A 26,768-nucleotide genomic window follows, 5' to 3' on the forward strand; every position below is an offset into this window, starting at 1 on the left:
TCTGCGAGGCCTGTGGATTGACACTGACCGGCTGCCCTCTCTGAGCTGTGTTGCCCTCACACTCTGTGGAGTCTACCAACCATTCGAAGGTAAATGCTACCAATGACACTGGCTGGGTGCACAGAAGCACCATTTAAAATTAAAAAACAAGCTCACTCAAGAAACACAGCAAGGTCCTTAGAGATCTGTAAGACAAAAACATAATTTCTTCACGCACTTGCCAAGATACCAAGCTTTTTCTACTACGAGCGCTTGGCAGATAATAAACTGAGGGTTAACTACAGCATCAGAAACATGCCACTTTGTGCAAATTTTCTCAAGAATTCACAACAGAATGACAAAAGGTAGAGAAGGAAGAGACAAACGAGTTTCTTCTCTCATATCCAGAAAGAGTAAGGGAGACTTTTTTTCTCATTTGTCTGGTCAGAACTTCCATGCTTTCCTTTAAAAGGTTATTCCTCTGCAGCAGCTTTCATTGCCAGAACATTTTTCTTAGTTTTCACCTTAACCTTATGATCCTGTGTACCTTTAAATGTCAAAGAGAAAGGCTGTGGGGGATGCTTTGAGACCAAAGTGTACCACTCAAGACCCATCTCTTCTATGAGTGTTCTCCCTGAATACAGAAGCATTCCTGATCTTTATCTTTGGAGTTAAACACCAGCTTCCTGTCTGCCATTTCCACTCTCCCTCAAGACATGCAGAGCTTCAGACATCATTAAAGAAAGCTTAAGGCCTGGAATATGTAATCCTTTGCTATCTGGCACACTGTATTTGGCAGGGTTTCAGTGGTGTTAAAGGAGACATGTGTTTACATGATGAGAATGAAGGATTCTGGGAAATGATCCTGTTTAAAAATACATCAGAAACCAACTTCCATACCTCATAGTTTAGATGCCATCATGAACAGAGCATACCAAGCAGCAGAGAGAAGTGTGTAGGAATTGAGAGATCCTTTAGTCCCCTGAACTTTATGGAAAGGCCATGCCCAACTCTGAAGGACATGCAGAAACAAGACCAACCCCAAAGGCAAGAGAGCCATTGGAGACAGTGTCCCACAGGTATGATGCCAGAACTGAAAGCCAGTCCTACATGAGAACTGTGCATGAGTAATCTGGGAAACGATATGGGTGGGTTTTTCTTCCCAGAGTGAGAAAAAAAGATTGAGATGAGAAGAATTTGATAAGAGATATAAACACAGATATAAGTGATGAAGCAGAATATAGCCATGTTACACTACTCCTTTCTCCCAGCTTGCGGGCCCTACCTACTTCCTAAGTTGAACAAAAAACAAATGTAAAAATGAAGGCACTTTTCAGCAACTCTTCAGGCCAGCAAGATGGGACATGGAAGTAAGCACTTCAAACCAGATGTTACTTTTTCAGGTCTCCAAATCTCCAATCACCAGCAACAACTTGCTGGTCATTTATGATCTGCCCCAACACTGCTTATATTCTCTCTGAAAGACGCGGAGATGTCGGTGAAAGATGGCAGAGATTACAATAGGAATCAGGGTGGTGGGTGCAGAGCTGTGGGGAGGAAGCAGGTCACTCAGTGTGGGGGGCTAGCACTATGTGAGCCACATCTTTGGGAACTCGGGCCCTATCTGCGTATAACCAGGTATGTAGATGAGCAGGGGATTTCATACTGGAAGCTATTCCCAGGCCTCGACATTCTCTCTCATAATCTAAAAGTTTGCTACCTCCTTCCTTCACTAGAAAAGCTGAAAACCAAGACTGTTCATAGCTGAAGGTGGCTCTTGCTATGAGGGAGTATGCAGTATTCTTACAGAAGTTGGTCTTTTCTATTCCAACAGGAAGGGTCATTGTTCTCACTTCACAGATACAGAGAAAAATCCAAATTACACAATTAGATATTCACAACATTTTTGAACCTAGGCTCCTGACAGAACAGGTGCGCCGTTTCAAATTTCATGCCCAGAAATCCAACAAGTTTGCATCAGAGTGGTATCTGTTTCTGTCTGTCATACGTATACCCCACATGCCTTAAAACTGGTTGTCTTCATTCATTAGTTCAGTGCCAGACACTGGGGACAGAAATATAAGTAAGATATTTTCTCACGGAGCTCACAGTCTAGTTGGAGAGACAAACACATAAGCAGATAACACCAAAAACTGAAGCATAATTTGTCTTAACAATATGGAGCACTTAAGCTAGGAGGCTGCATTCAATAAATCGTATTAAACAGTGATCTCCTGTAGCCCCTGATATCCAATGACAGACAGGAGGGAGTGTAGGGCACTGCTGCATGGCTTTTAGATCCTAAACACACTCAGATTCTGAGAAGCAGCAGTATGCTCTGTAATTACAGTGAACACTCCACTGATCAGCACTGAATTGTTCTTTGTTTTGTGTATGAGTAAAGTTTAGCTCCCCAAATAAACTGTTACATGTCTTGAGAGCAGGCACCATGACATAGTTCTTTAATCTCTATAGCATCTAGGACTACCCTGGGCACAAAGTAGCTGCTGAACATGTGATGTCCTTTGTGAAAGGGACAAGTATAAGAAACTCCTGGTAACTTGTTCTTCTACAGAGGTTTGTAGATGGGCACACCTGGAGTGTTTTGTAAAGCACGACACTGCCCTACCTCATCACATTACTGATCCACTGCACACACAAGCCATCTGCTCTACCTTACGGGTGGGGATCCTTCCCTGGAGGGCTAGGAAAGAAGCATGTCAGTAAATGACTTCGTAGGTAATTGTAGAGAACAAAAAGATGAATTTGAGACTGATGCTTAGGAACAGAAATAGAGCTCAGACTCCTTATACTTGCCATACGATTCTAGCTCTCAGAAATGGGCCTGCCATCACAGTGACAAAAATCAAATCACATCTTTACTTGCTTAGAAGCCTTCAATGGCTTCTCATTGTACTTAAAATAAAACCCACCTCCTCTGTGTGGTTGATAAGGCTCTCATTCAGGCCCCGCCCACCTTACCAATCTTAACTGGCCCCGCTCTCCTCTCACTTACCAGGCCCCAGCCACAATGGCTTCCTTGAGGTTTTCAACATGCCAGGCTCTTTCCTGTACTAGGGCCTTATACTTGCTTTTCCTTCTTCCTGGGCCCTCTTTCTATTTCTGGATGGCTAACTCCATCTCATCCTTCAGATCTCAGCTCAAATATTTCCTATTCAGGGAGGCCTTTCTTGACCATCTTATCCAAAGTTACCCCATCTCATTCCTATTACTTATTAACATACCAACCAGGTGATTTACCTCATAGCACTTAACATACTCTGAAATTACCTTATTTATCTGTCTCCTTGTTTATTATCAGTATTCTTCTAAACATAAAACTCCTGAGAGCAGGAGCTAGATTTATCTTGCTGTATCAGCAGGCACATACTAGGTACTCAAATATTTTGAATGAATAAATGAATGAATGAATGAGAATTAGGAACACACAGTGGTAGTAGGTCAGCAGGCACTGTGTTAATATGAAAATATCAGTTTTCCCCCTATGGAGCTAGGAGCTGCTGTATGACATTTTTTAAAACTTTATCAGTGTGTATATCCAAGTAGCGAAGTAGTGATAAAAAAAGTCAAAAAGCAAAATCTTGCTGGCTCCTGCTTCCACTCCGTCTGTAATGCTGTTGGTATTAGAGGCAAATTTCTTATTCCTCTAATAGATTCCAAGGTTGGTTGAATTTGTTTCTCCCTGAGTGATGAGGTTCTGTACCCACTGTGCCCAGCTCTGCAACAACCCGGTCTAAGTCTCCATTACAGGCACTCTCATAGCCATGCCAGCCTGAGGGTACCTGAGGATCTCACTCTAAGTAAAACTGCATTTGATTCAAAATACCAGGTGGAAAAAGGGCTTCTCTCTCTAAAAGAACCTCAACACTATAATATGGCAAATCATAGGCATGAAGTGGGTTCTTCCTCACAATACTCCAGATCAAGATCTACTCCTCCCATAAAGGAAAGTGTAACAGGGTGTAGAAACTCTTTAAAGGTGCAATTCAAAAGCTAATGATGCACTGTTAAATGTAATGCTGTTTGTTTCACCGAACTCAATCGATCAGGGCAATTATCTTTACTATTAGTGACTGAGAGTCCCTGAACTTGGAAAAACAAAAGCAAGCAGAGTGAAAGATGAAACCTGGTGCCCTTGCATTCTGTTGGATGCCTTCCGTGGCGTACTGGGTACACACAATTTTGTCCTAAAAGCAACTCAATCAAATGCTGAAAGAGTGGTACTTACGCGGCATGATCCCTTGGCTCACCAGTTCTTCTCGTGTCCGCCGCTGCTGGAGCTTCAACTGCAGCACTGCAGGGCAGCAAAGAGAGAGGAGAGAGAGGAAAGATGAAGGCTCAGTTGGGCATTCCACCACGAAAGACTCATTTTCAAATGCAAACAAAGTCTCAAAACAGAAGGGTGTAGTGTAAAAGAAGGATCCCCTTGAATTGTGACTGTAATTGCAGAAGTGGCCTGATACAGCAGGGTTTCCGTATTCTGCTGTGGGCGGCAAGAGGAAGTTGCGAAGGGTCTTGCAGGGCGATAACAATCCACAAAGTACCAAACTCTTGCTCTTGCTCAAAACCTCCTACAACACTGTTCTCTTAAGGCAAAAAAACACAAAAAACAAAAAAAAACCCACACACAAATGCTTAACTCAAAGAAAATATTAGGACCACGACCCAGCAGAAACAGCTTCCTAGATGGTTCACACTTTCTTCCTGGTAGCAAATGTTTACCACAGTAAGTATAGTGAATGACATAGTTATTCGCATAGATCAGGAAGTATTGGTAAAATCTTTTCATCTGTATCTAAAAATCATACCTATTTTTACCAAGGAATGTATTTCTCTAGACCAGAAAATATTTTACCATTAATACAATTCTTTTCTTCCTCTTCACTTAGAGCTTTTTTCTGCAGAGGTGAAAAACCAAACTAGATGATTCACAGCTTACAGGCTAGAGAAGGCTGACAAGTGTTTCTCCTGTTTCCTCTCTGGCAGCACCCCTTAATGAAACGACTTATTACTCTATGATCTTTACTTCAAATGCCAATAAAACTTAAAGGGCACTGTCACTACACACCATGCACAATAACGATGCCACGGCCTACATCCAAAGGCTAGGTGAGAAAGTGTTCAAAAAAGGAGGGTTAGAAGGGTCCCATGGGCCAAGGACAGTCCCCTTACATGATAAGTCTTGCAAGTCACATCTGAGAGGAACCTGCCATCTATTAGGAATCATATTACCCTAATATCTGCCTTTTCCACCCACAAAGCGATTTTTAGAAAAGCCTCCAAGAATGGCAGAATCGTAACTAGGCTTCTGACCGTATCTTAAATCCAGCAGGCCCAAGGTAGAACCCGTCTTTCCCCCCAAAACCTAATCCACTTCACACTCTTTTTCTCTTTTATGGTATCACTATCCTCCCCAGGTCTAATACTGAAATACTTGAGCCAATTTCATCTCCGGCCCCTCCTCAATGGTCCTATTTTGTCAGGTTGTTTGCACCATGTTTTCCCATGTGGCAGTGAGAGTTCACTGGCCTGTGTCCTTACTTGTGCCATGTGTCTTCCACTCTGAGCCACCCCAAGGTTGTCCAACTCACTCTTGTTCAAGTACTCTGTACCTTCACAGCTCTGACTCACTTCACCTGGACATGCCTACCCTCTTCGTCTAACCTTCCTGACTCTTCAGCCTTCAGAACTAGTCTAGGTCTCTTGTGAACTACTTTTTATCTGTTATGAAAAGTATAGCAATGTTTTTTCCTGTGTAACACTTAACCTCTGAATATATTTCCTCTCTCCTGCCAGTTTAAAAACTCTAGGAGAGGAGGAAATTCAGAGTGTGGCAGAAGTGACGCCACTGAGTATGGGCTGGGAGGGTACGTGAATGTCTAGCACAAGATGGACGGCAATGTGAAAATTTCACCTACAATGTCATATGGTGTGCTTCAGTGTGATATTGGTACGTTATAGAATTGTAAGTTTATGATTTTGTAATAAAAGATTTGGTACAGATTATCAGTTCATTAAAAAGGGGTGTTATTTATGCCAGACTCTGTAAATCTTACTAATGTGTGCCCCCCCACCACAGCACTTATACACAGTAGGCATCTAGTAATTGTTTCCTGAATTGAACTGGATCTCAAACTGATGATACACACAGTCTAAGAAATCTAATCAGGAAGTTATATACTATAATTATATTATTTTTCTTTTCTTTTTTTAACAAATTAACACTGTGAACAACAAAACTTTGCAGATTAAAATAGATACAAATAGCAATAGCCACACTAGTAACTAACATTTATAGGACATATGCACTGCTGTTCTTTTTTTTTTTAAGTATATTTTATTGATTATACTATTACAGTGGTCCCACTTTTTTCCCTCCCCTTTCTCCCCCTCTGCCCTGCACCCCACTTCCCACCAGTATTTCCCTCCTCCCTTAGTTCATATCCATGGGTTGTACACATAAGTTCTTTGGCTTCTCCATTTCCTATACTATTCTTAACCTCCCCTGTCTATTTTGTACCTACCATTTATGCTTCTTATTCCCTGTACCTTTTCCCCCATTCTCCCCCTCCCCCTCCTTGCTGATAACCCTCCATGTGATCTCCATCTCTGTGTTTCTATTCCTGTTCTAGTTGTTGCCTAGTTCATTTTTGTTTTTGGTTTTTAGGTTCAGTTGTTGACAGTTGTGCGTTTGTTGTCATTTTACTATTCATATATTTGATCTTCTTTTTCTTAGATAAGTCCCTTTAACATTTCATATAATAATGGCTTGGTGATGATGAACTCCTTTTCCTTGACCTTATCTGGGAAGCACTTTATCTGCCCTACCATTCTAAATGATAGCTTTGCTGGATAGAGTAATCTTGGATGTAGGTCCTTGTCTTTCATGACTTGGAATACTTCTTTCCAGCCCCTTCTTGCCTGCAAGGTTTCTTTTGAGAAATCAGCTGACAGTCTTATGGGAATGCTTTGGTAGGTAACTCTCTCCTTCTCTTGCTACTTTTAAGATTCTCTCCCTATCTTTAATCTTGCATAATATAATTATGATGTGTCTTGGTGTGTTCCTCCTTGGATCCAATTTCTTTGAGACTCTCTGAGTTTCCTGGACTTCCCAGAAGTCTATTTCCTTCCCCAGATTGGGGAAGTTTTTCTTCATTATTTTTTCACGTAAGTTTTAATTTCTTCTCTTCCTCTTCTCCTTCTGGCATCCCTATGATTCAGATGTTGAACATTTACAGTTGTCTAGAGGTTCCTCAGCCTCTCCTCATTTTTTTGAATCCTTGTTTCTTTATTCTGTTCTGTTTGAATGTTTATTTCTTCCTTCTCCAAATCGTTGATTTGAGTCCCAATATCCTTCCCATCACTGTTGGTTCCCTGTATATTTTCCTTTATTTCACTATGCATATAGCCTTTACTTCTTCCTCTATTTCGTGTCCATACTCAATCACTTCTGTGAGCATCCTGATTACCAGTGTTTTGAATTCTGAATCTGATAGGTTGGCTATCTCCTAATCGCTCAGTTCTTTATCTAGAGTTTTGACCTGTTTTTTCATTTGGGCCATATTTCTTCGTCTTGGAACACCTGTTGCGTTGTTCCTAAGGGGTGGAGCCTTAGGAATTCGCCAGGGCAGAGCAAACCCACTTGGCTGAGTTGTAGTGCTGTATGTGGTGGAAGGGTCACAGAGGGAACAATGCTGCTTGCTCAGCTCTCACCCCACTTTCATTCACTTCCCCCACTACCCACAAATTGAGACCTTCTGGTGCTGATTCCCAGGTGGGTGGGTGGGTTTGTGTACATTCTAGGACCCCATGGGTCTCTCCGACGAACTCTCCTGTGCGGCTGGGAGTTTCTCCCACCGCTTCAACCCCCACAGACTTTTTTTCAGCCAGAGGTTTTGAGGCTTTATTTTCCCGCACTGCATGGTCTGTCTCATTCCCTAGTTGTTCCTCCCAGTTTATCTGCATGCGAATGTGGGACTGTTTGGTCTGCCAGCCACTGCCTCATGCCTGGTCTGCTGCCTTGCTGCGCATCCTCTCCGCCCCTGCTGCCCATCTCCACCCCTCCTACCAGTCTGGATGAATGTGTCTTTAACTCCTCGGTAGTTGGACTTCCATACAGTTCAATTTTCTGTCACTTCTGGTTGTTTCTTGTTTTTAAATTTGTTGTTGTCCTTCTTTTGGTTGTGCGAAGAAGCAAAGTGTACCTGCCTACAACTTCATCTTGGACAGAAGCTGTATATGTACTGTTCTAGGTACTTTCATGTTTTAACTCATTTAATCTTCATACCCACCCCCTCCCATGGAGAGAGATAGGTATTATTAATCCTATTTTTAGGTAAAAAGATGAGGCCCAGAAAAATTAATTAACCTAAGGTTATCCCACTAATAAGTGGTATAATAGGATTCGAACCCAAGCATTCTGATTCTAGACCCTGGGCTCCTAATTCTCTCCTTCTCCAGGGCGTTCTGAAAACCTGTGCTGCTGAGACAACAGGCACATTCTCTGGTGAGAGAGACCAAGGGGTTGGAGAGAGCGATGGTTTAGGTCGGGGTCAAAGGGGTTTGGGTGATCAACTTCAGTAAAACAAGTTTATTTATTTTTAAAGATTTAATTAATTTTTAGAGAGAGGGGAAGGGGGGAAGAAAGAAAGGGTGAGAAACACTGATGTGAGAGAGAAATCACTGATCAACTGACTCCCATATGTGCCCCAACTAGGACTGAACAGGCAACCCAGGCTCTGTCCTGACTGGGAATCGAACCTATGACCTTTTGCTTTGCAGGACAACACCCCACCAACTAAGCCATACCAGTCAGGGCTGGTAAAACAAATTTACATTAATCTAGGGATTTGATTTCAGAATAAATTACAACCACAGATCAGCAGCAATAATAATTATTATAATAAAATACAAATAATAATAGTTAGGAGTCATTTAGTGTTGCTGAGTCAGTCCTTTAAATGATTAACAGGCTTTTAACTTTTTATATTTTAAAAAAAAGCCCTGTGAGTATGGTACAGTTGTTATAGCCATTTTCCAAATGAGGAAAATAGAGATTTTGAAAAGTTTAAAATTTTGCCTTAGGTCACATCGCTCCGAAGTGCCAGAATGAGGATTCATACCCATGCGGCTGTGACTGTAAAAGTGCAGGCACTTAACAGTGACTGTCCCCCTGGAGTAAAGAAAGAGAAGGGCAAGGCAAGATAAAGAGGGGGAAAGGGCCAATATTTGTCATCTTCTATAGTGTTTCTAAGGCCCAGTGTAACACAAGCTATTAGAAAATAATAATAAATACAACAAATTAATTTGACTTCAGAGACAAGGGAAATCTAATGCAATTCAATAAGTCTGAATACCTCAAAGAAACAATAACTAATGAAGACTATGGCTGTTAGCCAAGAATAATTTTGAAATAGCAATCAGCAGCCCTCCCAAAATAACCATATTCAGAGAGGGCCAGAAAGAATATATTATGCAAGCTTCCTGATTAAAAACTTCTTGCTTCATGAAAGCAAAACTTTAAGTCTATGATTCAAGCTTTTTATGGCAAGCAAAATAATGATCTTATTTAGCTTTTTAACAACTCTATTTCAAAGAGGAAAGTTTATCTAATAAAACTTTTCTGTCTCTAAAACTACAGAAACAAAAGTTTAGTTATTTGAAAATTCCAAATGACCCTCTCAGCAGTTAAATTACCCATTCAAATAACAGAGTTTGCCCTGCATCAGTATTATCTTGGGTATTACAACTTAACTGTAGGTAGTTCTGTTTTATACATTGCATGATCCTCTCCTCCTAACTCTAATAATCCTTATAAGGAGGGGAAAAAAGACCTAAGCAGTAAACTCAGAATTATGGTAGTCAACCTATACTTTATTTTGTAATTTATCTATTTGCCTATGTGTTGGTATGCAATGATCCTTTTTCTAAGACTTCCAATTATAAAGAAATGGGTATTTATATGAATATCCTCTTCCCTTGGTCTTACTTCCTCTTAATTCCAAACACTCTCTAAATAAACATGCTTTTATGTTTCCGTATCTTAGGGATTATTCATTTTAGAAGAAATCATTTAGTAACTCATTTTCAGTAAATAATTAAGAGCCGTATGTTCTGTATTCACTGCAAGAGGTACCTAAATCAGGAGTATATTTCAGAGACCATACATTTAATGTATATACACCTTCACCAAGAATTACCTAACATTAGTTTAAACTAATATTTTCACAGATAGCACCAGACCAAGGAGATTCAAAAATGTAAGAATTCAATAAGTCTATTTCATGTACATGAACATTTAGTTTTCCTCTCTGCTCCCAAAGTCAATATAAATTAAACAAAAATACCTATTTGTGTATAAGTATGAATCTTTATACATTCACCTTAATTGAATTCCACAAATTTAATAATATCATGTTTCTAAATGGGTCTGTGTAAACAGCCTATATACAGATGAACAGATGTCTTTAAAGCTGATGGAAGGTAAGTTAACCAAGTTGCCTTCCAGAAAAGGATTGGAATGAAATGAAAAGAAACTGGACCATAAAGTGGAAATAATCAAGTTTTCCACCTGTTCCAAACAAAAGCGATCAATTGCTATTCGAATAACTGGCTAATTGGGAAATCAAAGCAAAGGAATGAACATTACATATTTCTGCCCTATAAGAACATGGAATGATAATGATGGCACCCAAGAGGTAATGCCCAAGAAATGGACACATCAAAACAATTGGGCCAATCAGGACTAAAAAGCAAAAGCTAAAGTAAGTGCTGTGTTCTCAAGTCCAGCTCTGTGGCTTCCATTGGGAAGATCAGAGAAGGAACAGTGTGGATTTTAGCCTTATATGATGTGTAGCATGTTGATAATTAGAATACTCATCTTTGCAACAGTGAATTATACCTACTTTATTGGTGTATTTTATACTTCAGTTTACCCTACATGCCTGAAAAGTAAATTAGTAACATTCAAATTATAAAACTAGATCACCTACCACTCAGAACACCCAAGGCTGCTACTCTCTGAACACTCAACTAGTTTCATCTTTAGAATGTATGGTTAAAAGTAGGTGAAGGGTGCCTGTAGGAGAGGGTATCCCTCATGTTCTGCTGCCTGGGTTATGACAGCATCACCACCAAAACGGGGACTGGGAATTGGGATGGGGAGAGAGTCCTTCTCCATTCACACATCTAACACGTTTATTAGGCAACTACTGGTATTCCTCGTTTTATTGCACTTAGCTTGACTGCACTTCACAGATGTTATGTTTCTTCTTTACAAATTGAAGGCAAGACCCTCCACCAGCAAAAAGATTATAGCTCACTGTGTTGCAATACTCATTCTATTGCAGTAGTCTGGAACCAAACCCACAACATCTCTGCGACATGCCTGTACTATATGCCAGGCCCTACGCCAGGTGCTGAATACACCTATGGTCTCTGCTCACACAAAGCTTTCAGTCCAATGGGATAACAAACATCAAATCACATATAAATAGGGACAAGTTATGATCAATGTCTTATAAGAAAAGAATAAAGGATATTAGAGAGGTCAGACCCTGGAATCCATAGTTTCTCCTCCTTTAATATTCTGTGATAACTAACTTTTCACATTTCCTCTTTACTATTATACACTCAATTGTTTAAGATATTAAAACTCCTTGAAAAACAAGAGAGCTCAGGGTAAGGTGAAGGAAAATAAGAGAGGGCCAACAGTTTTATTTGTTCTTTACATTTATTTGTTTAGTTGCTCTAGCTGGTCAGCACATCTACTCACTTCATATTCATGCCTATTTCAGTTCTTCCTTAGTCCCTTGTCAGAACTTTCCTTAGGCATCCATTTAAGGAATATGAGGGTCGACTATACACACCAGACACTTTACTTGCTGCTGGGGATATAGTAGTGACCGGAGCGACTTAATCGCTGCCTTCAGTGAACTTCATACACTTTCATGGAGGAAACAACCATCAAATAAGTACTTAAAACAGTGATAAGTATTTGCAAAGAAAGCATGCCAGATACCACATCCCAAATAGGCAGTTTGACTGCTTCCATGATTCAATTCATGCATTCAAAGATCTTTTGTACCCTCAAAGCCAGGGCTGGGTGTTAGAGATACGTATGTGAATAATACATTGTTCTCATCCCTGTGGAATTCTTAAGTCTAATGGGTAAAAACAAACTCAAATGAGTAATTACAATGCTATAAGAAAAACACTGGTATCTGTAATACAGATTTTGACCTAAAAAGTAATAGGAAAATTCAATTTTAGCTAGCACATATGCCCTACTACTAAGGGTCCCTGCCAAATTCTAGTCATCTAGTCTTAGGTGTAATACACACGTGTACATAAATAATAAAGAAATGTTGGTTTCTTAAAAAAAAAATTCAAGAAGTTATCTATTTTTTAGGTGCAAAGGTGATACTACCCAACACTGGAAGTCACAAAGAGAAACAAGATCCTTTCTATGTGGGGCAGGACCAGTGAACATATAAACTGGGCCTTAAAAATATTTTGTCCTTGTCCTTGACCAGTGTGGCTCAGTTGGTTGGATCATTGTCCCGTAACCAAAGTGTTACAGGTTCAATCCCCCGACCAGGTATGCATGTACAAACCCTGGTTCCGGCGCATATAGGAGACAACTAACTGATGCTTCTCTCTTGCATCGATGTTTTTCTCTCCCTTCCTCTCTCTCTAAAAAGCAATGAAAAAATGTCCTCGGGTGAGGATTAAACTGATCCTCAGATCAGTATGTATTAAAGTTCAAGTAATTTTCTGATGTCATTCCCAAGAAGTTAACACTCACTCCTTTGGTCCCCTACTTATTGTAATCTCCCACAAGTCTTTCCTGATAGAGCCTAGAAAAATGTAAAAGAGAGGAGAGATGCCTGTATTTCCTTCCTCCTTTCCACTGCCTCTCCTGCTCCCTAGTTCTCAATCCTTACCCTGTCCTATAGCAAGCCTGAATTTTTTTCTTCTAATTCTTATATATAATTCCTTAAGCTTTCTAAACTAAGTTTCTCTAATCCTTCTCATGATTTTCTTCCTTCAACTTGGAAAATGAGCCTGATGGGTTAGCACAGTGTACACTGTACCAAAAATGTATTTCCAGCTTGTGCTTTTAGCATAAACAACAGCATTTTAAAGTCCCAATGTATTCTATAATTAGCCTTACCCTCAACCAGAAGGGTTTACTGTCAACCTAACTATGATTTCTGGGGAAAGGAGTAAGCACTGCATATTGACTTGATTATATAAATATTTTATAAGTTCCAAGTGAATGCAATGTACTTAATAGAACTACCTCTAAGGGGAGACCAAAAACATCAAAGAATCCAAAGACAGGGGTAAGGGAGAGGGAAGGAAAAAGAGAAAAGAAAACTGTTTCCTTTTGGAAGGCAGCTCTGGAACATTCAGTCAGTGAAGAAGTACGTTCTGTTCCCAGACTCTAGACAAGCTGTTATGTATAAAGCAAAACTCAGAGAAAAGCAGAATCGCTACCCATTCATTAATAAAATTAAATACACAGTGAGTGTTGAAAGTATGCTCCTGAATACCTAAACTGTCAATATGGAAATAGTGGTTAAAGGACCCAGAAAGGTTGACTCACTTGTTGCCAGAAAAAGAGGGACGTGCTGAAATTCAGATCCAGATTTAAGACAAAAAAAAAAAAAAAGTGGAGGTGAAAAAAGGAAAGTGGATTCTCTCTGGGATCCTACTGATCCACCATCTAAAAATCATATGGCTAAATGCAATGTGGTACCCTATTCTGGATCTTGGAACAGAAAAAGGACATCAATGGGAAAACAGATGAAATCCAAATAAAGTTTGGAGTTTACTTAGTAGTGTACCAATGTTAATCTCTTAGTTTTGACAAACCTATCGTGGTTATATAAGATGATAACATTAGGGCCCTGCTGTTATAGCTCAGTGGACTGAGCACAGGCCCAAGTGTTGCCAGTTCGATTCTCAGTCAGGGCACATGCCTGGGTTGCGGGCCAGGTCCCCATCAGGGGGTGCATGAGAGGCAACCACACATCAGTGTTTCTCTCTCTTTCTCTTTCCCTTCCCTTCTCTCTAAAAATAAATAAATAAAATCTTTTAAAAAGTATAGTAAGTAAGAAGAAAGATGTTAACATTAGGGACAACAAGGTGAAGGCTATATGGAAAGTGTACTATCTGTGTGACTTTTTGTAAGTCTAAAATTATTTCAAAAGAAAATGTTTACTTAAAAAATTCATGGATTTGATTCTCCCTTCAGAAAGATCAATGAATCAATTATTAAAATGTATCAAAGATAAGGTTTTTTCAAACTGAAATGTTTCCTTATCTTGGACAGAAATAAATTATTAATTTCTATAAATGATTATTTAATTATAAAGAATAATAATGAGCCTTTTAATAAATTCAATTTATAAAATGATTGTGACATAATCATATACAATACACAATAATGTAATATTGCAAAGACTTGAAGACAGGAATTTCTAATTCTGTTTAAAATCACATTTGCCAACCAAAAAACATCTATAATAAGATTTCAAGTTTGATTATTTTACCAATATGCTCAATCATTCACCTCTTTCACAATTCCATAAATTCCTCCTCCATCTCTGTACACAGTGTGTAAACATGAGTTAAAATCTTCCTCAAATAATCAGCTTTATAAATTAGAAATAATACCAAAAAATGGTAAATGTTTTCTATTTAATCTGAATATCATCAGGAATACAGGCAGATAAGGCATCTTCCTGATCTGGTAAACCTGGGCTACTTACATATCTAACCTGCTAATTTACAAAGGATAAGCTTATGAAAATTGAACCTCAGCTACTAAAATATGCAAAATAAAAGGTCTCTATATTGTGTAATAGTACTTATAAAATAGTGTAAACATGCATGTATCATCTTATTTAATTCTGAAGGCTATGTGGAAGACACTATTATTATATAATACTATTTGTAGATGAGGAAATTGAGCATTAGAGAGATTAAGTAATGTGTCCAAGGTCATCCATCTCAATCTACAGTCTGAGCCCTTAACCACTGTTACATGTTGCACTCTCTTCTTTCATAAAACACACCAGTTCCCATGTTTAAAAACGACACTACACTAACAATGTTATCTGCATGATGTGACTGGAAAGATCTACGTACTTACTAAATAGGGGGAAATCTAGGTGATTTCAGTGAACAATATATGACATTTCACAACTCTACAATCTGAAAAGAATCCTTATATTCAAATTCCAAAAGGAAGAGAGACTAACAGGGTAACTGTGGTCACATGTAAAGGTCATTTAGAGGGACTCCTCCCAGAGGAAAGAGGCAGTCTGGAAGGATACAAGAGAACTTCACAGGCCTACTTCCCACTTAGTTCTCAATGCAGAAACATCCATACTGAAAAGGCAGAGGACACCCACTTCCTGGTACAACTTCCTTCCTGCATTCGGCCAGGGGTTCTTTGTTGGCACTGGGGAGATTCCAGGTTGATTCATTAATTCATTTATTAAATATTTATCACACACCTATTATATGTTAGCCACTGTGCTAGGTGATGTAGCAGTAAAATGGAGAACAGATGAGGTCCCAGCCCTCACGGAGCACATGTTCTAATGGGAGAAACATAACAAATTATATATATTGTAATTTCTGGTGGTACATTATGTGAAGAAAAACACAGAGGAAAAAGAGAACAGAGAGTAACTGAGGGTGGTAATTTCAGACAGAGCACACAAGCAAGGCACCTCTGAGGAGAAAGGTGACTCTTAAGCAGAAAACTAAATAATACGATAAACTATGAAAAGATCTGGAGAAATAGCAAATACAAAGGCACTGAGGTGAGAAAAGGCTTGTTTTGAGAAGGAAACTATGATATAAAATGAAGAATTTAGTATGTTGAACTCCTACATTATGCATTCACTGGGTTGGATGTACTACTTCAGTGACTCATTTAATCTCCAGAGTTATTTGAACTATGTATTACCTCAACTTTATAGATGAAGACACAGAGGTTCAAAGAGATTAAGTAACTGTTTTCACAGCTAATGAGAGGTAGAGCCAGAGTTCAAACACAGATTGGCCTGATACTAAAGTCTATGATTTTTCTACTATATCACATTTATTGCCAGAGTCACAGCAAAAATATTAATAGTCATATATAAATATATAACTAAATAAATCGAACTCTTTCCCACATCCTCAAAAATCTGGGGCTCACCATTTCATTTTGGGTAGTTGCTCATCTCCCCTTTGGGGAAAAGAAGTCATTCCCTTCTCTAACTGCAGCAGACATCTCAAACTGCCAGCTACTTCAATGTCACAAGTCCCTGTTCTGAGGATCTATAAGACAATGCTCAAACAATCCCACCGCATGAGACTGAGCATAACATGTACTTGCGCCAGATGTCTGGGCTGAAGATAAACCGGGACTGTGCTTCCTGTAGACTGGCAGAGCCATCTGAACAATCCCTTCCAAAGTCAAAGGCACCAGGAATAGCATTTTCTTGCATTAGTTCTGAACATTTGCCCAGAAAATAAGAGCAGCCTTGAATCTCATTTACTATTTCCTGCTGGTATTACTGGTGCTGACATTTTGCATGCAACTCTGTTGAGGGCAGGTGACAGGTGAGCCAATTTAAAACCTGGAAAAAGAGAGTTACTTTACAGCAAGCCAGAAGTGACAAAAACATTTTCCCTTAAAACTGTATTAGAGTGCTTACTCATTCTCTAACTTTATAATATGGACTTGAAGAAGCATATAGCATGGTAGAATTATCACAACTGAAATAATGAAGGAGGCCTATATCCTCATTTAATTTCTGTAAATACTTAGAAAGTTGTTTTTTTCTAGTAAAGTATTTCAAACTCTACTGATAGCATTTCCTAGTTTCTTGATATTTTTGAAATTAATTTTGTGTTTGTAGTAATTAATGACATTTCATTTAACTGACATTGAGAAAAATGAAAATGTAAATTCTGAATAAAAGAATTTTTAAATATTTTTTCCCCTAGGGGAAGAATTAAGGAGCAAAGAAGTGATTAGAAATTAGAAATATGGCCAAATGGGTTAAAAATACACATACACAAAAAAAAAATCTAAAAGTTCTTCAAATATTTATGTGTAAAGTGCTCTATGGGTTTATAAAGAAAATAATAATTTCTCACTCTTAAATCCTAGGTGATATAAAATTTTATCTATTCATCTCAAAAAATTAAAGGAATATTTTAAAATAAAATTTTGGTAAGGTCTACAGCAAAGTTTTTCTTCTTTACAGAAGAATGAAATCCATAAAATTAAACTCCATGCAGCATATGAAGTGCAAAAGTCTATCAGCTCAAGTCTATCGGTTACAATTATTGGAAGGCTTAAAATTCTCAAGATCAAATACACAAAAGAAAAGCCAGTCTATTATAATATAATAGCCCATTTAACTATAGGATTTTCTGATTCCCCAGCCCCTAAGTTTAATAAAGATATAGCAAAAGTAAATGTATATGTTAACTGTAAAGGAGTTCATGTTGTTAGAACTGCAACTTTATATTTCCTGAAGTTTGTGTGGTTGAATTTGCAAGTGGAACATTTCAATACTGCAGGTTTTGCACAAAATTTTACGAAACAAACCTGCATTAAGTTAAAGCAGAACTGAAATCAATGCCCTTTCTGGCCACTTCAAGATTAATTTCCATATATTTTCCTATGACAGAATGCTCCTTTTTATTTAGATGTTTGGTTCCTTCAACACATACCATAGGTGGAGGGGACATTCCAGCTACAAAGCTAAAATAAAAGCAGAATGCAGAGTGATCAAACTATTACCCAGTCACCATATACAACATTTTTCTAGCATAATTGTGACTAAAACTGTGCCACATCTATCAGCAGAATGCTAATTTTTAAAATGTTCTGATACTAGCTTGTAGTTTCCCTCTTCCTGCATTTTCAAATTGTCCCAGTATCAACATCCCTCCTTAAGAAGCTGCATCCTAGTTCTTTCAGAAAAATGCATCAGACTTGTTTGACATGCTTGTGACACCCAAGGCAAGACCCCCTCTTTCTGTGGCTCTTCTGCCTCTCCCAGCTCTGAAAACAGCAACAGCTGGGGATCATTAAACCGACAGAAATAGCATAGGAGACTCCATCGGGTGTGAGTGGGGGGAGGAGAGGCTCAGTATCAGATTTTAAAAAATCAAAAGGGCAACAGGAAAGGAGCAGAGAGAAAACGTGAAGCCTAAGGAGTGGGTCATACCCAACTTTCCTTTACCCAGTGCAAAGGGATGCACTGAAGCGAATGAAGGGACAAGTGACTGCAGCCTAACTTGCCTAGCCCCTACCTGTTCTCTGATGGAAGGTTTAGTCAAACCTAAAACTGTGGGTCAATGAAGACAGACTGGTGTGGGAAGGGAGGGGAGTTGTGGCATCTCAGAGGTTAACCCTGGGTCATCCCCAGTCTGGAGGAGTCACATAGAGGGTGTGAGTGAGTTCTGGGGCTATGCTGACAGTAAAAATCAACTCTAAGATAGGGCACAGGCAAGGGGTATGAGAACACACGCCAACTCCTAAGTGGCCTCAGAGACCAAACCAGTCCCAAGGCATACCCTCACAACTGGAGAGGACCAAATGCTAGATGAAATGCAGGCTCTCTGGGTTGTTCATGCCAGAGAATAGCCATGCCTCCAATGCCAGCTCTGTAACCTGGCTAGCCTCCGAAGGTCGGTGCAGGAATGTGCCATCTGCCTGGCCCACTGCCCGAGTGTGATCAGCACATATCTGGTGCCCCAGAAGAGCTTTATTCAGATCACCCCCTGGGAGAGGGCTTGCACAGGCTGATCTATTCCTTAAGTCTGGTTACTTCCAGGATCCTAGGGTACCCTCTCTATCCCCACATTTGCTAGGGTGTCATTTAATATCATCAAGACCTCTCCCACCAAGGCATTCTCTTTATAACTAATCTTAGAGAACTGCAGTTTCATTTAGCTCCCCACCTGCAAGCCTGAACAGGAAATGATTCGATTGCAGATATTACGACTGCAACTCTCTTTGGCAAGAGTGTTTGGTAACTGTGAGATTGCATGAACTTCAGCTGAATATTTTATTTGATCTAATGATTTACAAGAGAAGGCTTCGGGTTGATGGTTGTTTTCAACAAACAACCACTACACCACCCTCTTTTTGAATGGCTTGCTTCTTTTCTAACCCATAAAACTGGCAGGAAAACATGCATATTTTCCAACTACACCAGTTTGGCTAAGTAATTGTATTTGAATCTGGTTTTCTATAATGAATTCGAAAACCTCACAATACTTAGATCATTCTGAATATTTTAAGTTAATCTTAAGGAGGGTAGAAGGTATAAAAAATTCACTAGAGAGGGGACCACAAAAAGAGCCTGAACTCTATATAATTTACACACACATTACATACAGTTCATTTTAAGGCTGCATAACATCAAAGGACAGGATATATGTTAACCAAACTATTGTGACTATTATCACTTCTCAGTGTGTGCAGCCTAGGTGACAGTAATTCTATCAATTTATCTCTCATCAACCTTTAACAGAGTATACTCTTTACCTAAAATGTAAAAAAATTAATGTCAAAGATATTTATACTCAATCACTTACTATGTACATTCCTTGGTACTATGAGATATAAGGCAGGAATTGAAAAGGAAAATAACCCATACATTTATGTAACACTTTACAAAGCTACTTTCACACATGTAACCCTATTTGACTCTATGGATTAGATGGCAGACACCACACCCACTACACAACAAAAGAAACTGGCTTGCCAAGCTTAAAACAACATAGCCAAGCTCACCATGGCAAGATCACACCAAGTGCTTCAGGTTCTTGACTATCAGCTCAGTACTGGAACACTAGCTACCTATCAGAAAAAGGTTTCTGTCCTCAAGGAATTAATCTCTCCTACCTAATGCCTTGGTTGGTGTTTCTCCCATCTACCAAGTTTTTTCTTAAGTAAGAATCTCACCAACTTCCTGGTTCAACATCATATTTTGAATCTAATTTAAGACAATTGTGGGAAAAGGTTACTTATTATTAACACTTACAAATAAAAGATGTGAGTTCCTTACGAAGACTAGAATTATTATGAGACTGAATAAATTAAGACAGAGTGCTCAATATATCTGTCACTTTGGGATAAACACATTTTGCTTATGGGCATGATACTGCCCTCTAGTGCCAGGAAGCACAGTAACCTCAGTAGACTAACTCAGCTAATGCATATTAACTACCTACTATGTATAAACATACTTTGCTAAGCGCTTCAGAAGGGGAAAGAAAGAGAAAAGGTTAAGTCTACCACACACCTACAACCATAAAAACTATATAAGCTCCTCAATAAATTTATAAATATAACGGAGAATATCAGAAATGTAAAATAAATCACTGTAATAAAGACAGTGGTATTAGTGCTTTAAGAGTTTGTAGATATAATAAATTACCAGAGTACAAAAAGGATTAGGTGAGCTTCATGGGAGCAGCAGCATATAAGCCACCTTTGAAGGACACTTCATAAACAGAGGTGAACTGCATGAACCAAGACCTGGAGGGAGGAAATACTGTAAGGACATAACTACTACACTCTAATTTAGCTGCAGCATTAAGTTTGTGAAAGGGCATAGTGGAAAAGTAACTGGAAAGGCTGGCTAAATCAGACTATAAAGGGTCTAGAACTGTGCTATCCAATAATGTAGCCACTTGCCACGTATGCTATTTAATCAAATTAAAACTTCAGTTTCTCAGTCACTCCAGTCCTGTTTCAAGTCTCAACAGCCACATGTGGCTAGTGATAACCATACTGGACAGTATAGATCTATTACTGGGCCATGCTGTACCAGAAAGTTGTATTAAACCACAAAACATCAATCTTTCATGGCTCACTCTTCTTAAAAAATGCAGATCTGATCCTTGCCAAAGTCTATTAATAAGAAAAACCATAGGTCCTAATGCCATAAGAAGTAAATTAAAAAGTTTGGTTCCTATCCTTCTAGGCATTTCCAACTGTCAACTAAAACAATGAGAAAAGTATCACACGTGGCCTCCTAATAATCCTAAACAATTATTTTTAAAAATGTGTTGCCAACCTTTAAAATCTTTTTTTTTAATTAGGAAAAAAAGACAGAACTAAGAAAACTACAAAAGAATAAGACCGTTAGGGATTTGTCTATAATAATAAAACACAAGACTAAGAAGACTCGTTTCTATTGTGTAGCTCTGAGTTTTTGAAGGAAGAACTTATCTTTATCCCTCAAAAACCTGCTTCAGTCCCAAAGGAGTAACATCAGACATCCTTTATACTTTCACTATCTAACGCACAATTTATTTCTTTCGTGCAGTTTACAAACAATGTGTTTTTATATTTGTAGAACACATAATGTGAGTCTTCTCAAGATCCAGTAGACATTCAGATTCTTAGTGCAGGTTCTAGCACAGTAAAAAACCAGAAAAACAGTCAGGGTACTTGTCCATAATTACCATTTTGACCCTACTTATGACAAGTCTGCATTTCTAATTCCTATGCACTTCTACATGTAAAATAAAGATATTCTTAATTCTCAGATTGAGACTCTAAAACACTACAATCCTCTCCTTTGGATTACAAAAAGTCAACAGCAACAAACAGCCCTAAGATACAAGTCCTAAGCCAGACTACCTCTCTGGCTTTCAAACGATCTTCCCTCTACTGTTGCTGTGGGGTTTCTTAGACATTAGTGCAGCACACATCCACATATTCAAAGAAAAATCAACTGCTCTCAACCAGTTTTGTAAATTATTCTCTTTGCAAACTGAGCACTGATAATCATTCATCTCCTCAGTGGATTCTTTCCTTGCCAATTCCACATGCTCAAATCATTTTGTCAGATGTCTATAAAGACCCAAAAGAGCTAAAAAATTCAAAAGAATTGTCTAAGTTTTTAGAAAAGTGGAATTTATGTAATCAATACTACTAAGATATATATATAAATGCTGGTAATGGATAATAGAGGGTATCCAAGATAGGAGAGGGAAAATGCTGATAATTCTTTTCCATTCACATTTAATAGAATTTGGATAAAGTCCTATCCCCCTTTTTCCATAACCCAGAACTCTTCTGAAAGAATCTTCTTCAAATTTAAAACTGAACTTTTTTGCAGAACTCAAATGTATCCATGTATTTTTTTAAAGCAGTTTCAAAATACAAAAGAGAGATGTTCACAAAGGAAAATTCCTTTATGGGTGTTAAACCTAATTAAGAGTTTCCTGTAATCTTTCATACCCCTGGATGAAATTCTAATGTAATTCTCCAATTACTAAAAAGATTGGGAAGGGCAGTCCGAACTGTTCACCCTAACCAAAACTAACATGAAATACAAGTAAAAAGGTTTCCAAGTGTTATTTTATTTTAAATTATGTTATCACCCTGGCTGGTGTGGCTCAGTGGATTGAGCATCAGCCTGCGAACCAAAAGGTTTCACTTCTGGTCAGGGCACACACCTGGGTTGTGGGCCAGGTACCCAGCTGGGAGCGTGAAAGAGACAACTGGTCGATGTTTCTCTCATACATCAATGTTTCTCTCCCTTTCTCCCTCCCTTCCCCCTCTCTAAAAAATAAATAAATAAAATATTTTTAAAAACGTGTAAAAATTACATTAGTGTTACGAGACTTTAGAGGTTATCTATCCACTTTCAGTATTTAGCATAGAAGAAACTGAAGTCATAATCATCAATAGCTCCCTGTTTATTTGTATAGTATTGTACCTGTGTCCAAAGCAAGTTTTATTGACAAAACACTGTACTGGACCTATATAAAGGGGAAGAATCCCACCCTACTAAAGAAAAGTTTTTCATTATTCTTCCATAATCTCCATTTGGTATATGAGCTCTACATGGGTGGAAAGAGAGGAATAAGAAAGTAAAAACATCCTGAATACTGTACAATCAGGTCATGAAATACACCCTAAGGTACCATCTCCAGTTATGTATCTGTTCAGTGCTCAAAGAGCTTTAATAAAAACCCTGGGACAATAAACCACCAAAAGTCAAAGCTTGGATGGCTACAGAGAAATGGGGAGTAGATAAAAGACAGCAGTAAGTTGAGGAGAAAAAAAAGCATGCAAATTCCAAAGGGATAAATATGCCAACCTTCCCGCAAACTGTGATAAGGAGCCAGGCACACTGCCGAGCAGCTGTCCTTTCCCGGCTTCAGGACAATCCATGAGAGTGGTAGAATCCTGCACGTGTGTTGATGGTTCTTCTTGGTCTTCTCCTCCAGTATGCTGGGGGAGATGTGAGACTCCAAAGGCCAGTGTTGCAATAAACCCGTCTTCCTTACCTTACTCCCTAAAGAGGCCATTTAGTATTTGCTGAAGATCTGATTAGCATCGCTCTTTACGTTAAAGTGGGTACTTCATTTCTGCAGCACTAAGGGTTGCAAGAGCAGCTAAATCCCAAGTTTCCTTTGGGAGTGGACATTAAAAGCAGTGACAGCAGAAGGTCAGAATCAGTAAGTCTCCTGGAAAACATTTCTTCCTGTCAGCACTGGGCCTCAACACAGACACCTCCCTCCTCTAACTCAAGTGCCAAAAAGCAGGACTGATTTCAATGTGTAGACCTGGAAGAGAAGAGGGTTCCCTTAGAGAAAATGCTCGCAGCCACCAACCAACCTCATTCACCCAAAATAGTAAACAGTTGGTTTCTCTGCTCAGAACTAAAAGGCTTCTGCCAGACAAGCAGTGTCACATGACCAGGTTCCCTCTTCTCTCCTTCGCCTCCTTCCCTTCTTGTGCAAAGTCTGCACCAAAGAGGAACAAAGAGTTAAAACACTGCACTATTTTATTTCACTTGGCATTTGTTTTTAAAATGTTTACAGATTAAAGATACCACACTGGGAAGAGGAGGAGGTACAGAGAAAAACTAAGAAGAATTTACTTTGAAATAAGCCATACCACAGCATTGAGAAAAGTACCATTAAACACAATGGTCAATTGGCAACTGTGCTCAATAAATGAGCAAATGAATAAACAGACACTTCTTAGCAATTTGCAAATATTTTACTGACAAAATCTCTAAAAGAAGACATAGCTCAGTACATATGTGACTTTTTCATTTAGAAAGAATAGAAAGGCTCTTAAAGATGCTGGTTAGCATCAGAGACCATGGATTGCAACAAGAGCATCAGCCCGCCAAAAATCTGAGGTTCATACCCTTATCTTGTGGACCTCAACTTACTTCACCATCTGATTTTTACTCCTTAGATATTATAGTCCCATCATTCAAATCACTAGGTGGGCAATCAGGGCAGCTACACCAACAGAAGGAGTTGAAAAACCTACCCAGCTAATTAAGGAAAAAGCTGCCGCCACGACATTCACCAACATTTCCAACTATGGGGAGTGGTAGTGGTGGGTAATAGGCTGGTAGCGCAGCTGGAGCCAGATGTGCCAGGTCCTTCTCACAAGGTCCTTCAGCACTTTAAAGTTGAGCAAGGCATAGTGTAGACGCATGGAAATAAAAACCTCTACACTGGGCAATTCATTCCAGTAGAAAATAGGTAAAGTATAAGAATCAATTTTGTTACCATCACCTACCACGGCCCCTACCCAAAGGCCAACCAGGGGGCTTTGAGAGTAGTTGGTCATCCTCACCCACCCCATCCCCACACTATAAGATGCTCAATGAATATTTGTAAAATGGATAAGAAAAAGGAAAATGAAAAAATATATATATATACATACATCAGAAAGCATTAATTTAACCAACACCTTTCTACAAGACCATGCTAAAACAATTATTATAGGAGGTCCTCAAAATAACATCCTTTCATCGCAATACTGATGAGATGTCATAGGAACTGAACTCTTGTTTCTATCAGTTAGCTTATATAAGATTGGTCTCATTATACATCATTAGCATAAGGCCGCAGAACCCATCTGGTGACATTACATGAAGACTCGCTATATATTTGGCTAGTGTTAGAATACAAATATTGTACTACCAATAAATAATTTGTGGCCAAGATAAGGAGCATGTGGAACTCTCAGACATTACTGGGGACAACACAAAATAATAATGCTACTTTAGGAAACAGTTCAGAAGTTTTTATAAAGTTAAACTTATACTTATCATACAACCCAGTAAATCACATTCCTGGATATTTAAACAAAGGAAATTAGAACATACATCCACATAAGGAGCTGGACATGAATACTCATAGCAGCTTTATTTTAATTGCTAAAAACCAGATACAACCCAAATGTCCTTCAACTAGTGAACAGTACAAAAAATTGTGGTATGTCCATACAATGAAATACTACTTAGTGACTAAAAAAAACCCCCAATTACTGCTACAAACAACAAATACAAACCCCCAAAGCTAGTGAAAGAAGAACACAAAAGGCTACTAATGAATAATTGTATTTACATGAAATTAAGGAAAAGGTAAAACTCTAAGGGCAGAAATAAGATCAGAGGTTGCCAGGAGTTGGGAATGGGGAAGGAGACTATCTACAAATAATCATGACGGGACTTTTTTGATGGACACATTCTATATATCTTGATTGGGATGGTGGTTTAGCTTTCATCAAAACTCATTGGCCCTGACTCGGTGGTTCAGTTGGTGGGAGCGTCGTCCCACACCAAAAGGTTGTGGGTTCATTCCCTGGTCAGGGCACATATGGGAGGCAACTGATCAATGTTGCTCTCACATCAATGTTTCCCTCTCTCTCTCCCTCCCTCCCTTCCCCTCCCTCTAAAATCAATAAACATATCCTCAAGTTAGGATTTAAAAAAATAAAGTTCACTGAACCATACCCCTAAAAAGGGTGACCACTGTTATATATAAACTGATCTCAATTTTTTAAAAAGCAGATTATGAAATATTATGCATAGAGGCAGAATGGAATAGTTAAGAATACAGGCTCTAGAGCCAGACTGCCTGGGTTTAAATCTTGGCTCTGCAAATTACTAGCTGTGTGACCTTGAGATCTTTAAGGTCTCTTTGTCTCCATTCAGTGGGGATAATAGTATTCACCTCAAAGGGTTGCTGTAATAAATGAGTTAATACACTTAAAACAGTGTCTAGTCTATAAGCATTCAGTGCATGCAAGCCGTTGTCATCACACAATTATATGTAACACACACATAAATATGTCTTTGTACACAGAAGAGTAGAAAAACAGCCACTATCTGAGTGATGGGAATAGGATGATTTTATTTTCTCTCTCCCTGCTGTTTACCTGTTATCTTCTACACTTTCTACATTGAATAACTCTTGCTTTTATAATAAACAAAAAAGTTGTTTTCTCAAAAAACAATGAAAGAAAGAACACAGGGCTGGGATTTAGGAGTCCTGTTTTTCAGGTGTGCTGCTAATTATTTAGTTGTGTGACCTAAGGGTGTCACCTTCATCTCTAAAAATGAGGGGCTGGAGCAAATAGGATGTCCTCCATCTCTAAGAAGGAATGGTTTTCTAGAATTTATGGTGGGACTACACAGGCTATATCCTCTATTGTTTCATTTCTCTTTCCAAACTTACTGTGTGCAAACCATATACGAGGCTCTGTGACACAGACAGATGAAACACCCAAGTACCTGCCTTCACAGAGCTTATTATACAAGCTATTCAAAAGACACAGACAGACTTATACCCAATTATTTAATTCAGCAGCATGATAAGTGCTCTGAAGGGATCACAAAAGCAGCCTAGCTGAGTTTGGAGGAGTCAGAAAAGATACCCGAGCCAAGAACTCAATGGTTAAAAAAAAA

General features: G+C 38.8%; 1 protein-coding gene across 3 annotated transcripts in view; it reads right to left on the minus strand.

Moving 5' to 3' along the window:
• Nucleotides 1-26,768, minus strand: part of MRTFA (myocardin related transcription factor A) — a 100,668-nt gene that overhangs the window by 35,993 nt on the left and 37,907 nt on the right. For 2 of the 3 annotated variants that reach the window (XM_045186998.3, XM_045186997.2), the window contains exons 1-2: nucleotides 23,148-23,671; nucleotides 4,229-4,294 (exon numbers count right to left, since the gene is read on the minus strand). In XM_045186998.3, coding sequence (XP_045042933.2) covers nucleotides 4,229-4,294; nucleotides 23,148-23,358 — 277 coding nt within the window. In that variant the 5' untranslated portion in view covers nucleotides 23,359-23,671. Of the gene's footprint in view, nucleotides 1-4,228; nucleotides 4,295-23,147; nucleotides 23,672-26,768 lie in introns of those variants that run through there. The other variant, XM_045186999.3, reaches the window with a different exon arrangement.

This window comes from Desmodus rotundus, chromosome 3 (genome assembly GCF_022682495.2).
Source record: "Desmodus rotundus isolate HL8 chromosome 3, HLdesRot8A.1, whole genome shotgun sequence".
In the NCBI taxonomy this organism is placed as follows: Eukaryota; Metazoa; Chordata; class Mammalia; order Chiroptera; family Phyllostomidae; genus Desmodus; species Desmodus rotundus.